Raw genomic sequence first — 16,236 nt, 5'->3', positions numbered from 1 at the left:
CTGCAAATGCTCAACTAAAATTTTTTTCGAATGGAGTTGGGACTGATTGTTTGGACTGCATTATAGGCAAGTGAATTAAGTTCGTTAAGGAGAACTAATTATGGGGCAAGCTTTCAAAATTCTCATTGCTTTCGTGAAGCTGGAGGCTCCAAGACCTCCCATGCGCCTTGAAGCTTGCACTGTTTGCAGCACATACTGGAATGTCTTACTCACTGAAACAAAGGAAGTGGCCCCTGGAATAATAGAGACCAGATTGCAGGAAACCCACACCTAATCCCTCCCTCCCCATTTGCAGGGGGTGCATAGGTTAGCTCCTCACCTCCATACTCTCTGGGACTCAGCCTTTGCTTTTGTAAAGTAAAGAGGTTGGACCCAGCAGTTCCAGTCTGTTCTGCACGTTTACTAGAACTATTTTGCTAGTCTATTCACACGAACACTTCTGAGATCCTGTAATGGGAGATAAACCCTTGGTGTTCATTGGATGGTATCTTAGTTCATTTTTGTGTTGCTGTAAAGTAACATATGTATATACGACAACTCAGCAATTCCACTTCCAACTATATGCCCTGAACAGACTCCTGTATGAATCCAAGGAGACATGGCGGAATGATGTTCATTACAGTGTTGCTTATAATGGCAGTGTATTGGAGTTGTTTTTTTTTTTTTTTTTTTTAAGATGGAGTTTTGCTCTGTCACTCAGTGGTGTGATCTCAGCTCACTGCAACCTCTGTCCAGGTTCAATTGATTCTCCTGTCTCAGCCTCCCGAGTAACTGGGATTACAGGCACCCACCACCACACCTGGTTTCACATAGTGAAACCCCATCTCTACTATAATCCCATCTACTATAATCGCACCTATAATCCCAGCTACTCAGGAGGCCGAGGCAGAGAGAATCACCTGAACCCGGGAGATGGAGGTTGCAGTGAGCCGAAATTACGCCACTGCACCCCAGCCTGGGTGACAGAATGAGACTCTGTCTCAAAAAACAAACAAAAATAGATAAATTTTAAAAAAATAAAGTGGTCAGCATCAGGGCTTTCAAGTTTTGTTTTGTCAGTTGGGGGTATGAGTTATGGAATATGGCAGTGAAAATAGGTGACTCCTAAGTTGATACAGACTATCAAAAATGAAAATTCTCTGTTGTCAGCACCCCAGTGAAGTGCTGCGAGGAAAGGCCGAGGTGATGTTGTGTTAGCAATTCCCCCCATGTGGTCGCACACAGCCTGGGTGCTTGCCGCTGCTGCTGGGGGTGAAGCTGCATCCCTCTCCCACAGAAGGCTCAAGGCCTTTGCTCCAGGGGCACCTGTTCAGTGCCACCTTTCTCAGAACATTCGTTTCTCAGCCTGTTCATGGCTAGTATTCTTTTCAAATCTGAGAAACCAAACCCCAGATATAGAGGGGAGCCAATCTTTAAATCCATAGCTTTCTAACTTTTCTGGGCTATATCTTCACAGCAAGAAACACATGCATATAAATATTTATATGAAAGGAAATAAATTTGGGGACCAGAATTTATTCTTAAACATGATGAAGTTGGGTTTGTCTTCTATTCTTTAAGAAAGTTGCTAGTCAGAACCTACTAAATGTTTTTCACCTTGCAGTTTGAAAGCCACTGCCTTAAATGATCCTTGGCCCAGTTTGGTTCTAGATGAGCATTTCATTTCTCGCTGGCCTGAAATACGTAGTTTCAGGACAGTGTGGGGTGAGAGGTGAGAATCAGAATTATAGCTTCAAATGGGTTTGAATTCAAGCTGTGTGCTTCAGGGCAATTTATGCTGTGATCCTCTATTTCCTCATTTGTGAAAAGGGGAAACTTCAGGGGGATCGGTTTTCTGAGAATTAAGGGAGAATCAGATATGTGACTTTCTCACATGTGCTACAAACACTCCTGCAGCCGCAAACTACCACTGCAAAAGGCACTCTCATTGCCAAATTTACTAAGAAAAGGTGTGTGAGACTCCCAAGTTTTAATTTTGGAAGAGATTGGCATCAAGGGAGCAGGTGTCAGGGTTCATCCCCATCACCAGGGGCCCTGCATTTTGGAGTGAAGACCAGGCCCCAGGTCTTATACCAGCTCCACTTATCTAATTGTAATCAAAGTCCTATTAGAAAATGTGGAGAAACCAGAAAGTTTCAGGCCATTTATTTGTGGTGGAGGCCTCCCCATCATGGCTTATGGGCTCCTGTGTGAGAAGGCAGAGAATGTCAGTAGCCACTGAACCCCGTAGGGGTGAAATGTTCAAGGTAAATCGTGAAGTACCTGTGCTTCATGGGTTGTGTGGCCTACACAGTGTGAAGAAACACAGTTGGCATAATTAAAAGTACAATAGACATAAATGGTCCAGGAATGTCTTACTCAATGACTGAATTTGGTGTCAGCCAGAATATATAAAAAATGGTCTCTATTTGTCGTTTTGCTTCTTTCCCAAACAGTTTTAAGAAGTTGAAAGAATTCTATAGTGGTCATCTATATTTTACTTCGGTTTGCTTTATCAACCCCCCGTCCTTCTATCCATCAGTCCAGCTTGTTATAATTGATGCATTACAAAACATAAATTGCTGAGAAAGTATAGTAAATACTAATACTGAACTCTAGTTACTGTGTATGCTGAAGTTTTAGGGTTCAGACATATACTTACATAGTAACTAGAGTTCAATATTTGCTGTATTTTCTTGTGATGTAAGATCTAGATGAAGTGAAATAAATCTTAAGAGTATTATCTGATAAAAAAAACAAATAGAAGGCCGGGCATGGTGGCCCACGCCTGCAATCCCAGCACTTTGGGAGGCTGAGGCGGGCGGATCACGAGGTCAGGAGATTGAGATCATCCTGGCTAACACGATGAAACCCTGTCTCTACTAAAAATACAAAAAATTAGCCAGGTGTGGTGGCAGGCGGCTGAAGCAGGAAGAATGGTGTGAACCCGGGAGGCAGAGCTTGCAGTGAGCCGAGATCGCGCCACTGCACTCCAGCCTGGGCCACAGAGTGAGACTCCATCTCAAAAAAAAAAACAACAGTATTATCTGATGAATTGACAAATACACCTGTTTAATACAATCTCCATCAGAAAAGGGAATGCTTATACACTGTTGGTGGGAATGTAAATAAGTACAGCCTCTATGGAAAACAGTATGGAGATTTCTCAAAGAACTAGAAATAGAACTACCATTCCATCCAGCAATCTCACTATGGAGTATCTACCCAAAGGAAAAGAAATCATACCAAAAAGATGCCTGCACTTGTATGTTTATCACAGCACCATTCACAATAGCAAAGATGTGGAGTCGATGCCATCAATGGACAGATGATTGGATAAAGAAACTGTGGTATATATACATAATAGAATACTGTTCAGTCTTAAAATAGAATGAAATAATGTATTTTGCAGCATCATGGATGGAACTGGAGGCTGTTATTTTAAGTGAAACAGCTCCAGAACAGATAAATACAGCATGTTTTCACTTATAAGTGGGAGCTAAAAAATGTGTCCACACGGACATAGAAAGTGGAATGATAGACCATGGAGACTTAGAAGGGTGAGGGTAGGAGGGTGGGGGGTGCTGTGGATGATGAGAAATTACTTAACGGATGTAGTGGGTGTTGGATACACTAAAAGCCCTGACTTCACCATTGTGCAGTATATCCACGTAACAAAATTACATTTGTACCTCATAAATTTATACAACTAAAAAAAAACCTCCATCAAGATACAGAACATTACCATCACCCCAGAAAGTTACCTTGAGCCCCTTCCCAGTCCGTCTGTGTACCTGATCCCCCCAGAGGCAATCCCGTTCTACCATTTTCCACATATGTGAGTTATGCCTGTTCCAGAACTTCACATATAAATCGACTCATACAGTATTTGCTTTTTATGCAAGTCTTTTTTTACTTGTCATAATGTGGGATTTATCTGTGTTGTGTCTATCAGTGTCTCGTTCCTTTTGGTTGCTGATTCCATGGTATGATTAGAATCTGATATGAATATTGATGGACACCTGGGCAGTTTCCAGTTTTTGGCTATTTGAGTAAAGCTGCTATGAACATTATCGCACAAGCCCTTTTGTGGACACGTTTTTAGTTCCTTGTGTAAACAACTAGGAGCGGAATTACTGGGTCATTCATAGAATTTGGTACATGTTTAATTTTTAGGAACTGCCAGACATTTCCCCCAAATTGTTGAACCATTTATACTCCCACTAATAATGTATGAGAGCTCTGCCTGCTCCATATCCTCAACAGCGTTTGTTGTCTGTATGTCCTTGTTTCTTTTTTTCAGTGGAGAGTTAATTAAAGAAAGCATTCATTTGTATTTGCCAGGAATCACACCATCTTGACCTCTCTGTAGGCAGCCCTAATCTGTGCCACAACCCTGCATGTGATTGTGGTACCAGCCCTAACACAGTTCTGTCAGGGGCCCCACCACACACATAGGGGCCTGGCTTTCAGAGGACAGTTCCATCTTAAAAGGGAATGCAGGGGTCGGGCACGGTGGCTTATGCCTGTAATCCTAGCACTTTGGGAGGCCAAGGTGGGTGGATCACTTGAGGTCAGGACCAGCCTGGCCAACATGGTGAAACCCCATCTCTACTAAAAATATAAAAAATTAGCCGGGTGTGGTGGCATGGGCCTGTAATCCCAGCTACTGGGGGGCTGAGACAGGAGACTCGCTTGAATCTGGGAGGCAGAGGTTGTAGTGAGCCGAGATCATGCTGCTGCACTCCAGCCTGGGCGACAGAGCGAGACTCCAAAATAAAAAAAGGGAATGCAGGAAGAATTGATAGCATTTAATGAGCACCCATGGTGTCTGTACTATGCCATTTACATAAATCTGTTTTACTTTCCACAAAAACTTTACAAGAGAGTCATTCTCACTTTAAAAATGAGGCAACCAAGGCTAAAAAAGGATTGATGGTTGCCAAGGTCACCTGTGATCAGATGGTGACAGTTGGGATGTAAACATAGTCCTGACTCCATGGCCATAAGATACACAGTTTACATTGGCTTGTACTGCTGAACAAAAGTTTCTAGGGAAAATCAGATGATTATCTTTTTAAATGGATCCTAAATACGAGTTGGCTTTGTAGCATTAAAATAAGAAGCTCAAGTACAACCCAACTGAAAATGTGTCAGCCGCATATTCTAACTTAGAAATGAAGTAACTTTGTGGTGTCTTTATCACCCTTGTCTTGGCAAGATCGTTTGGTTATAACGATGCCTTATGAGACAGAGTGAGGGTAAGGCAGTGTCAAATTGATCATTTGACTCTTCTTCACCTCTGAATTGTGAATTATGTTCACAGGTAAGTATACCTCCATCCTCTAGCCAGATTTAAACCCTCTAGAGAGCAGGGAACCATGATGCTGATGGTGACAGTGATGATGATGATGATAAAAATTGTAGACATCGTTAGTGCCAGGTACTGTGCTAAACGCTGTGTTTGAGCTATCTCATCATTTCTTACAGTCATCCAGTGGTAGGTACGCTGAACTTCACTTTACAGAAAAAGAAAATAGATTTGGAGCAATTAGGCAACTTGCCCAAAGTCACATAGTGAGCAAGTGGCAGCATTGGGATTGGAACTTGGCCAGCCGAATTGCTAATGCCTGGGCTTTTAAGCAAACCACCAGTGGCACATTGGTGGTGTGCTGCTAGCACAATGTGTGGATTCTTCTCTTACTAACCCAGGCCTAGCTGTTCAGTTCATTCAACAGTCCTCTCCGAGGCTTGGTCCTCTGTGCAGCAGCAGTGTGCTAAGCTGCCTCGTGCCCTTTGAAGAGTGAAAGTTGTGCTGGGGAGATAAGGCCCATGTAGACAAAACAATTAGAGATATCGGGCCATATAATGCAAGCACATGATATGATAAAGGGAGACCGGGCTGGTGATACGTTGCATGAAAGCTGGCTAAACCCGAAGGAAGCCCTTATCTTGGTTGCTCTGCATTATATTAACAACTGTACAGCGGAGACATACATCCAGAGATAGCACACAGCAAGTTAATTAGTGGACTTACGTAGTCCGGGCAATATAAATTGAAGATTGTACTGATAGATAGCCTCAGTAGAGCAGATGGCACTTACATTGTCAGGCGTTGTGCCAAACGCCTTACACTTCCTTGCACTGAATCTTGACAAGCTGTGTGTGTGTATGTGTGCATGTATATGTGTGTGTTTTCCTGTGTTCTTGTTCTGGGTTGTGGAGGGAGGTGCTGACTAGAAGGAGGTTATCGTTACCCTTTTAAAACAGATGATGAAATCTGAGTGTCAGATTTCTAATAAATTGCCCACAGCCACATGGCTAATGGCATGTTAGAGTGGGATTTGAACCCAGGTCTGCCTGCCTAAAAAGCTGAACATGCTCAAAGCCTACACAATATTGAAACATAATCATGTTTTAACCCTTTGAAGAGTGGTTTCACATCTGTGGGGCTAATTACACTTCTCTGTGACTGGCACGTATTTTGAGCTTAAGAAACACTTCCTGGGTAAAAAGAGCACCAGAGTGGTGGTTTCCAAGAGGTGTCCTATGAGCTTTAGGGTGCCAGTCATGTGTTTTACATGTTCCACACCCCTCCCTTCAGTTGGAGCAGCTCTGTTTTTCTCTATTTTACGTTGTGGCATTTGGCCCACCAATTTTATTTGGAAATAAGCATTCTGTTGCTTAAAATGGTTTGAAAACAAATGATGTAGAAGATCAGATCACTCCATTCCTAGTCTGTACCAGACACCAGCATTAACTGATTCAATGCCTTTAATGACACGGAGTATTGAATACTTCTGTATGGCTGAGCTCTTGAATGGTGGCCGGCATTGCATTGTAATAGAGTAATTGGAATCCTGGGGTTTAAAAAGAGGCTGCCAGGTGTGGTAGTGATCATGGCGATTCCGGGTACATGGAAAATACGTGCATTGAGACCTGTGTCTTGCCGCATTACCTGCTTAGGACTTGGAGATGTATCTTTTCAGTCCTCGTTTCATTTAGAGTATATGCCATACATTCTCAGAGCAGTCCACTGTTGTGTGCTAGCAGGTGTTTGAAAACAAAAGGAAAAAAACAAGATCCCTTCAACCCAGAGTCACCCCATAGAGGATGATTGGAATGTTCAGTGCAGTTACCTGGGGCCACTGGAAATGATATTGTAGGGCAGAAAGGGCAGGTCCCTTTAGGGGCATTAAGTTATAAATATAGGGCTGGTTCAGGAACTGAATGTGAAAGTATGTGTGTGTGTCTTTGACCCACCTCCAAGTTTACGGCTGCATGCCTCAGGCATTGAGTGACAAGGAAGAGCCAGAGGCTCTAAGGTTGGATCAAATACAGTCCAGTGTTCTGATTTGCCCGAGCCTTTCCCAGTTTTGGCATTGAAAGTCCCATGTCATAGGAAACCCCTCCATCCTGGGCAAACTGGGATGGTTGGCCACCCTACATGGCCCTGGAGCTCATACCCTCACTGCTGCTCAACTCAACTATGGCAGCAGCCTTTGAGCTGCCTCCTTGTGCTATCCCTGCCCTCCACAGTGCCATTAGAGCCACTAGAGCCCTTTTGGAAACAGATCTGACCTTCTTAAGAACGAAAGAAAGTCCTTGGCAATGGTATTTGCTGTGCGTTTATAGCCACGTCACGTGAGCCCCATGTTGTAACTACTCTGGACATGCCATTTTTTGGCACCCACAAATTAATGCCAACTTGTAGTTATACCAAACCTCTGTCCTGCCTTACTGGACACAAGAGCATGCCACAAACCTCCATGGCCTTGACAGGGAGAAAGGGAACAAGTACCTTGATAGGATCTATTAACGGAGGAATAATTTACTGTGTTTCTTCTTTGTTGTTGTTGTTGTTGTTGTTTTTTTTTTGAGACAGAGTCTGGCTCTATTGCCCAGGCTGGGGTACAGTGGCGAGATCTCAGTTCACTGCAACCTCCACCTCCTGGGTTCAAATGATTCTCTTGCCTCAGCCTCCCGAGTAACTGGGATTACAGGGCTATGCCACCATGCCCGGCAAATTTTTGTATTATTAGTAGAGACAGGGTTTCACCATGTTGACCAGGCTGGTCTCAAACTCCTGACCTCAAGTAATCTGCCCGCCTTGGCCTCCCAAAGTGCTGGGATTACAAGCATGAGCCACCACACCCAGCCTGTGTGTTTCTATATGTTCACATACAACATAGTCCATGTTTCACGTAAGCATCACAACTGCTGGGAGATGTCGGCGTTATGAATCCTGTTCTACAGGTGAGGTGACATGCTCAGAGAGCCCTGTGATGTGCCCACACCACACAGGTAGTGAAGCTGCTGAGCTGGAATTCAAAATGAGGCCTGCCCACCTGTCTGAGGTCCAGTGCCTAACCACTGCTCTGTGGGGGCGTCTCATGCGTGGGCATTAGGAGAGGGGCTGTCTCAGGATTGCCGAGTCACAGTGCTATGCCTGCCTCAGATTCTGGACTTGGAAGGAATGCAGTCATTGGCTGTGGTGGTTGTGGCTTCCTATGTGTGTGGAGGAGGGCTGCAGGGAGGAGGGGTGTCAGGGAATGTGTGTTCCAGAGGAGTCCTGTAAGCAAAGCAAGAGAGGACCTCCTTCCTGGGAACAGGGTCATCAGCAATACTTTCTTATTTGTGTTTTCCCTTCAGTCCATCAGAAAATCCTGCACACCACCCGTTCTTGGTGGAGCTGTGGCCTCTGGTGAGTCCAGCTGGGCTGGCCTCGGATGATGACCCACCAGGGGCAGCCTCACCACCTCAGTCCACTGTGGTCACTGATTCAGCGGATCGCGTGTATCCTGGACTTGAGAGTGCTGATGAGGCAGTTCATCTTTGATATCCCTTTCATCCCTCATGACAGCCACCACGTTGTGTTTCCTAGAATTTGGCTGAGTTCCCACTACCAGGGAAGGCTCAGAGCTGGAGTGTCTGGAAAAGCCACCCATGGCCATGAGGCAGGCAGGCTAACCCCAGATGAGGGCGATGTTGCCGTAGCTAGCCCGCAGCTGTACCTAGTGGTGGGGCCACTTCTAGTCACTGGGCAGGAAATGGAAAATTAGTGCCCCTAAGGAGGAATGCTGCTGTCACTGGATCCAATTCCAGTGACTTTTCTTGGACAGGTTTCTGCAATCCCTTCTGCTTTCATTGGCCTGGGAGAGTCAAGTGAGGCTGTGGGACAGGGTCTGCCTAGAGCCCGGAGAGACAGTACCTAGTACTTAGTGAGTGTGTCCTGAGTTCTTGGTCCCACACCACACTTGTGTGTCTAATTTTTCCCCTCACAGCAACCCAATGAGATGCAATGTTCCCATTTTAGAGATGAGGCAGCTGAGGCTCAGAGGTTCAGGAACTTGCCTCTGCTAAATAGTGGCCGGGGTTCTGGAGCAGGTGATGTGGGCTCCAGAGCCAGTCTCCGTGTGTCACATCGCCTGACACACTTCTGATTGTGTGGTCTCTGGTGGATGATGTCTACCGTTTTCCCCCTTGGGACCCTAGGGACTGTGGGTGGTGTTCTCAGGGAGCTGGGTAGATGTGACTTTTCTCAGGGCCTAAGTGCTGGAGGTGCTGAGTGGACCTGGGTGTAAAACAAACATTCTTGGGTTATTGAGTCAGAGCATCTCCCTGACCTCTGACCCATTCCGCTTCACTTCAGTGCTGTTGTCCCACCAGGAAAGGGGTTGAGTGTTGACAAACATGCCAATAAGTGAACCCCCCAGGAAATTGCCTTGTATCCTTTGAGAAGGTTGTGGCAGGGCAGCAGAAGACTGGCGGTGCTGCTCGCGGTTGGGGCAGTCACCTGCGGATGCGCCTTGCCTGCTCCGCCAGCCCCTGCCCCGCTGCAGGCTCCGCGCCTCTTCAGCACTTTCATTCTGTGCCACACAATGGGGCCCTTCCCCATAGTCGGTGGTATTATCACCCAGGATCTGGATGTTTCCTGTCTACACTGCTGTTTCCTGGAGGGTAGGAACTGCACCTTCCCGGTGACACTGACAGTCTTCACCCATCTGTGTCTGTGGCTCCTTTCTGGAGTCTCACTCGTCCTCTCTCCTGCTCCCTCACAGCTTTTCTGTGGCTTGAGTGGCCTGACTCTTGTGGTACATACACGCTCTGGGGTCAGCATTCTCTTGCATTCTAATAAGCCTGAGCTCCTTTGAGGGGGCACCTGCTTGCCTTATTCACCAGGCCTCAATGAGTTGGACCTCATTCCACTCCATCACATGACCCCTCTGATCTTGCTGCAGGACATGGCCCTCATAATATGCAAACATTAGGAAGTAAATTTAATACTGTGCTTGCAATTTGGTGTTCTGGGGCTATGAGGAACAGGGTGGAGGCATGGACCCCTGGCATGGGGCTTGCTGAAAGCACTGAGGAGATAGTCGGCTCTCAGGAGGGGGCGAGCACATCGTTGGATGCGAAACTAATTGTTGATTGAATTATAAAAGTAATGTATATGCAATGGAATACTACTCAGCCATAAAAAGGAACAAATTAATGGCATTCATAGCAACCTGGATGGGATTGGAGACCATTATTCTAAGTGAAGTAACTCTGGAATGGAAAACCAAACATGTTCTCACTCATAATTGGGAACTAAGCTATGAGGATGCAAAAGCATAAGAATAATACAATGGACTTTGGATGGGAAGGGAGTGAGGGATTTAAAAAAAACAACCCTGTGAGTTTCCAGTTTTAATAAAGCTCTGAGAATTAAAAAAATAATAATGTAAAGGTATATAGCATGAAATTAGACTATATGTAATGTCTGTAGAGAAGTGAATCCCACTGGCCTCCCCTTACCCACAGATATTCCTGGAGGGACTTGGAGTTTTAAGTCTCGGTTGGTTCCCGGAAGAATTTTGCCCAAAATTAATAGTGGCCCTTCCTTTCTCTGCAGAACACGGAGAATTCCTGGCTCTGGACCTTGGAGGGACCAACTTCCGTGTGCTTTGGGTGAAAGTAACGGACAATGGGCTCCAGAAGGTGGAGATGGAGAATCAGATCTATGCCATCCCTGAGGACATCATGCGAGGCAGTGGCACCCAGGTATGACCCTTCTCTCAGGGCGGCCCCTGGTGACAAAAAACTTCCTTGGCATGTTCTTTCTGTACTTTCTCCAGCCGCTCCCAGCGTGTGGATAGGCAGTCATCCAAGACACTCACGGATGCCAGCACAGCTGTAAGGGCTCCCTCTCAGTCGGAGCTCAGGCTGTTCTGGTTGTATTTTATACCCAACATGTACTCAGTATTAGAAGGAGTGACTAGAGAAGAAGCATGAAATCCAAGTAAGACGCTGTTCAGTGTTGTCACATTCGGGCCTCAGGGCTTGGAAGAGGTCAAGCCCTCTGATTCCTGGTCTGCTGTTCTCTCTCCCACACAAGGCTCCCTCCTGGGAAAGGAATTTCTGACCATGAGTAGAACACGCTGGGGAGATATTTTTAGATTCATTATTTGTCTTTGGGGTGGCCTTGAGGTAAACCTGCTTTCCTTGTTATCATTCTGGGGTTGGAGAAGGGAGGCTGCATCCCTAGGGCTGTGGGCATTTGAGCTTTACAGAAGTTGTCACGTGGCTCCAGCATAACGTCAGGAGGGACACAGAGGGTAGCGGCCCTTCCACTGCCACTCCTATGCCTGCACCAAGCTGAGGTATTAAAGAGGTTGGGCCCTGTATTCAGGCACTCTAGCTGTGTGATTCTGTGTGATTCTGTAAAAAGAGATGATAGTATATGGATTGTGGTGTAGATTAGAGGAGGTCATACCTGTTGAGTATTTGGCATAGTGCTGGTGCATAATCTAGTACTCTTACTGTTTTTTTCACAGGGGTTTTAGTCTGTTTATCTAATTGCTTCTTGTGCTGTCACTTTCTGTGGCTAGTAATTGCGTTGTTCCCTGTTGTGGGGGATGTGGTTGCCTTTTCTTCCCATTGCCTCAATCTCCTGCCTTGGGCCACATCCCCCAGATGATAAATATTTAAGAACCAAGTAAACAAGATAAGACAAAACAAAACAAACAAAATAACATCTAAAGTTTGGCTGTGATTATGTAAAAGACTTGTAACGTGATGGTGATGTATTAAGTGGATTTTTAAGTTTTACAAGAACAACACTCTCCCTGTTGCTTGTATCCTGACAACATGCAGGGCCCAGGCACCTTGCAGTCCCTGCAGCGTCATCCCTAGAGCCTGGCAAGGACAATGAAGTGTGTCTCTGCCAGTTGAGAAAAAGAATCCATTTTAAACATTCAAGATGTGAGTGAAGTTCTTCTTGAAAAAACCTTAAAATCGCTCAGACGACCTAGTTAGAGGGTATCAAGAAAATCTACTCTCTATGCAATATATAAGAAAAACATTATAGTCCAGATTAAAAAAAAAAAACAACTACGAGACCCACCTTGAAGAACATTAAAACTGTTGGGATATTAGAAAGATTTTAAGTAAGTGAAAAATGCTATTTAAAAATGAAAAGGAAAGCTAGAAGAAAATATAGGTATCTTTGATCCTAAGGAATAGAAAGACTACTGTGTACCTAAAAGCAGCAGAAAACACTTGGAAAAAAGGCTGAAAGGAAGTTCATTGTGGCTATTTTAGTGGTGGAATTACTGGTGCTATTTTCCCCATATTTTCCCCCTGTTTTGGTATTTGGTATCAGTATTTTACTTAAAGGAAAACAAATGGATTGTAAATATACAATTTAGTTAAGAACAAATCTTGAAATCCCAAACTTGCAAAGGTTTTTGAAGAATTGTGAACCTGGGCCATGGGGGTCCTTCGGTAAAGTCTGTCTTCCGGCACATTAATTTCTCCTGAAGAGCAGTGGATTGCAAACCTGAATGGCAGCCACTTAAGATTTTAAAAGTATATCTCGTGGAAAGGGAAGTGAGCAGAGTTTCAGACCAGTAAGGAAAAGGAAACCATTTTAACTTCATAAAACGATGCCCTTTGAGCCTTTTTATGACAGGAAGGTGTTAGCTGTTTCTCTGCACCTTACCCATAGATCCTCCTCAAAGAGAACGAGATAGTCTTCCAATTCAAGGAAGCAGAAGGTCTCCTCTTCCCACTTGAGAAAAGATGTAGGTTCTATGAACCCAGCACTAGCCATTGGAACTTCTTGCAGCAATGGAACTGTCTCCTATCTTCCCTGTGCAATACGATAGGCACTGACCCTGTGGCATCGAGCCCTTGAAGTGTGGCTGGTGTGACTGAGGAACTGAATTTTTAAGGTCTTTTCTTTTTTCTTTCCTTTTCTTTTCTTTTTTTTTTTTTTGAGACAGTCTCACTCTGTCACCCAAGCTGGAGTGCAGTGGCACCATCCCGGCTCTCTGCATCTTCCGCCCCCCAGGTTCAAGCGATTCTCCTTCCTCAGCCTCCCGAGTAGCTGGGACTACAGGTGTGCACCAATAGGCCTGGCTAAGTTTTTGAATTTTTAGTAGAGACAGCTAATTTTTTGAATCACCATGTTGGCTTTGAGCTTCTGACCTCAAGTGATCTGCCCGCCTTGGCCTCCCAAAGTGCTGGGATTACAGGCAGGAGCCACTGCGCTGGCCTGTTTTAAAAATTCTAATTAATTGACATAGCCACAGATGGCCAGTGGCTACTGTATTGGGCAGAGCAGTATTTAATGCTTCTTCACAGCCTATTTTTCTCTACCTTCCTATGTTAGGAGCGCAACTGGAAAGAAAGCAGTGATGAGAGCTGGGGGAGGACAAACCATTTTGCTTTCCCCCCTTCTAACCACCCCCCCTCCAGTCTTTGATGATTGGCCTTATCTCTTTGCACAACTTCTGCAACTCTTTTTTTTTTTTTTTTTTTTTTTGGATAAAAACTATTTGTACTAAAGATCATTTTGACTAGAGTACCAGGAAGAAGGTGCTGGGAATTTGTTTAATATACGTATCTTATAATTCATCTCTAGTCACCTTCCCGACAGAACAGAATTTGCTGAATATTTCCCTATTTTCATGTTAAAATACTTGAACTCTGTTCAAGGGAGTTGGCTCACCTGCACTGGTGATCCCCATGGCAAGAGAGCCTTGTCCTCCCCAGCCTTTGCTCTTGAAAATGTTTTGGTTTGGAGGTTGAAGGTTCAGCCTCAGCTGTTGTTAACTTTGCATGGGATCAGACAGAGGGACAGACACAATGGATGTGGGAAGTTTAGTTAGATCTGGCCATCTTCCAGACTGGGATGGCCTTGTCTTCCTGGGTCCCTCCTGCTGACCATACCCTAGGCATCAGGAGATCCAACAGGTCTGTCAACTTCCCTCTCTCAACTTCTCAGTTCCTTTATAAATGTAAATACTTTCTGTGGTTTGGCATAGTGGTTCTCAAACTACTGCTCCAGGATCACCTGGAGGGCGGAAGCCTTGCTAACAGATGGCTGGGCCCCACCCCCAGAGTTTCTGATATAGTCGGTCTGTGGGGGGGGGGGCCCTAGACCCTAGAATGTACATTTCTAACATGTTCCCAGGTGATGGGGCTGAGGTTGCTGCTCCAGGAGCACACTTTGAAAAGCCATGGTTTAGTCAAATCTTCTTGCACCTTCTTGGATAGGAAAAGGATAGTTGACTTCTTACCCACCTTGGCTTTTAGATTTTGCCACTTAGTCAACCTGGCCCTTGGAATCTGCCCAGCCTCTTTGGCCTCTGCTTACTTTTTATGCCAGAATGCCTCTGGTCTCAGTCTTCACCTAAAGGGTCAGCAGCTTCTCTTTGGGGGTGTAGGGTGGGGCAAGAAGGAAGCCAGGGGATTGTGAGCTTTGGGGCTGATTGAAAGCCTGGCTTATTATGAATACAGCTTTTCTAAGGCTTAGGAGCTCTGGGTCCCGCACAGTGAGTGTGTGTGGTCACGGTTGTGAGGCTGCTCACCCACAAAATGCTATTTATTTCTCAGCGCTCTTCATGGACTTACTGGATGTTCTGTTTAGAAAGTTAGAAAACAAAGATAACTTCTTTGAATTGCCCTCAGGAGATTAGTTTTCTAGAATGGAGAAAAAAATATAAAAATTACTTGTTTTTGTTAAGTCGGTTCATAGAATGCCAACAGAAAATGTTGTCCCTGCAAACCACCCCCCACCCCATCACCAGAGACAGGGATACTAAAATACTTCTTGGCAGCAAGATGGGCTGGCCTTTCTGGTATGATCGTCAACTGGGCTTCCATGTCAATGGGTTTCTGACAGGGCCACCAAAGAATGTTCTGTTCCCCGGGCATGAAGCGACTTTCTGATTAATGTTGGCCATGATTTCCCCTACCTCACAGGGTTATCTTGACAGCAGTTTAGATAAATGGCTTAAGTAGAGGACAATATTTAGTGGGCAAAAACTAATGTTAAGCCTTTACATGTATTGACTCATGTACTCCTTTTCATAACTCCATGAGGACAGGTCCAGTTATAATTCCCTTTTTGTAGATGAGCAAATGAAGATATCAGAGGAGATATGGGTTTTGCACACATTCAGCTAGTTACGTGTTGAGCCAGAAGTGCATGCCCTTAATCTCTATGCTGTTTGACCTCTCTGCTTACCACCCTGTGTCATGTAACCTTAGCTGTTTGACCACATTGCCGAATGCCTGGCTAACTTCATGGATAAGCTACAAATCAAAGACAAGAAGCTCCCATTGGGTTTTACCTTCTCGTTCCCCTGCCACCAGACTAAACTAGACGAGGTAAGATGGGCTTTTCAGACACTTGTTGCTTCACTCTTGGGGCTGGGAGGGCTGAGAGGGACTTCTGAGCCACCTGCTGTGGTGTTGGTGGTAGCACTGGATGATTGTGGAGATGAAGTTCTGCCTTTCTGGGTGACTGTGTATGTCGATGTGGGGGCTAGTGAAGAAATATCTGGGGGGTTGGGAGTGCTCTTTATCACCCTCTCTCCCACACACATTGCGCAGTATCCTTATCCCATCCACGGAAACAGGAATGAGAAATCAGGAACTCCCCAGTCTAAAGTGTTGTGATAAAGACCCTTGGAAGAAAGATACTTGGAGAGTTAATGATGTAAGGACACAAGTACAGTCATGTATTGCTTAACAATGGGGATATGTTCTGAGAAATGCTTTATTAGGTGATTTCACTTATGTATAAACATCATAGAGTGCACTTACACAAACCTAGATGGTATAGACTAGTACACACCTAGGCTGTATGGGACAGCCTGTTAACTCCAAGGCCACAAATCTGTATAGCATGTTACTGTACTGAATGCTATAGGCAGTTGTAACACAGTGATATCTGTGTATCTAAATAGGTAATAGGAACTTTTC

The 16,236-nt window shown here is 45.0% G+C and overlaps 1 protein-coding gene across 1 annotated transcript in view; it reads left to right on the top strand.

Moving 5' to 3' along the window:
* Window positions 1–16,236, top strand: part of HK2 (hexokinase 2) — a 59,915-nt gene that overhangs the window by 23,318 nt on the left and 20,361 nt on the right. The window contains exons 3-4 of the mRNA XM_024242557.3: window positions 10,877–11,025; window positions 15,520–15,639. Coding sequence (XP_024098325.1) covers window positions 10,877–11,025; window positions 15,520–15,639 — 269 coding nt within the window. The remainder of the gene's footprint in view (window positions 1–10,876; window positions 11,026–15,519; window positions 15,640–16,236) is intronic.

This window comes from Pongo abelii, chromosome 12 (genome assembly GCF_028885655.2).
Source record: "Pongo abelii isolate AG06213 chromosome 12, NHGRI_mPonAbe1-v2.0_pri, whole genome shotgun sequence".
Taxonomy (NCBI): domain Eukaryota; kingdom Metazoa; phylum Chordata; class Mammalia; order Primates; family Hominidae; genus Pongo; species Pongo abelii.
This window is presented reverse-complemented; position numbering and strand designations above follow the sequence as displayed.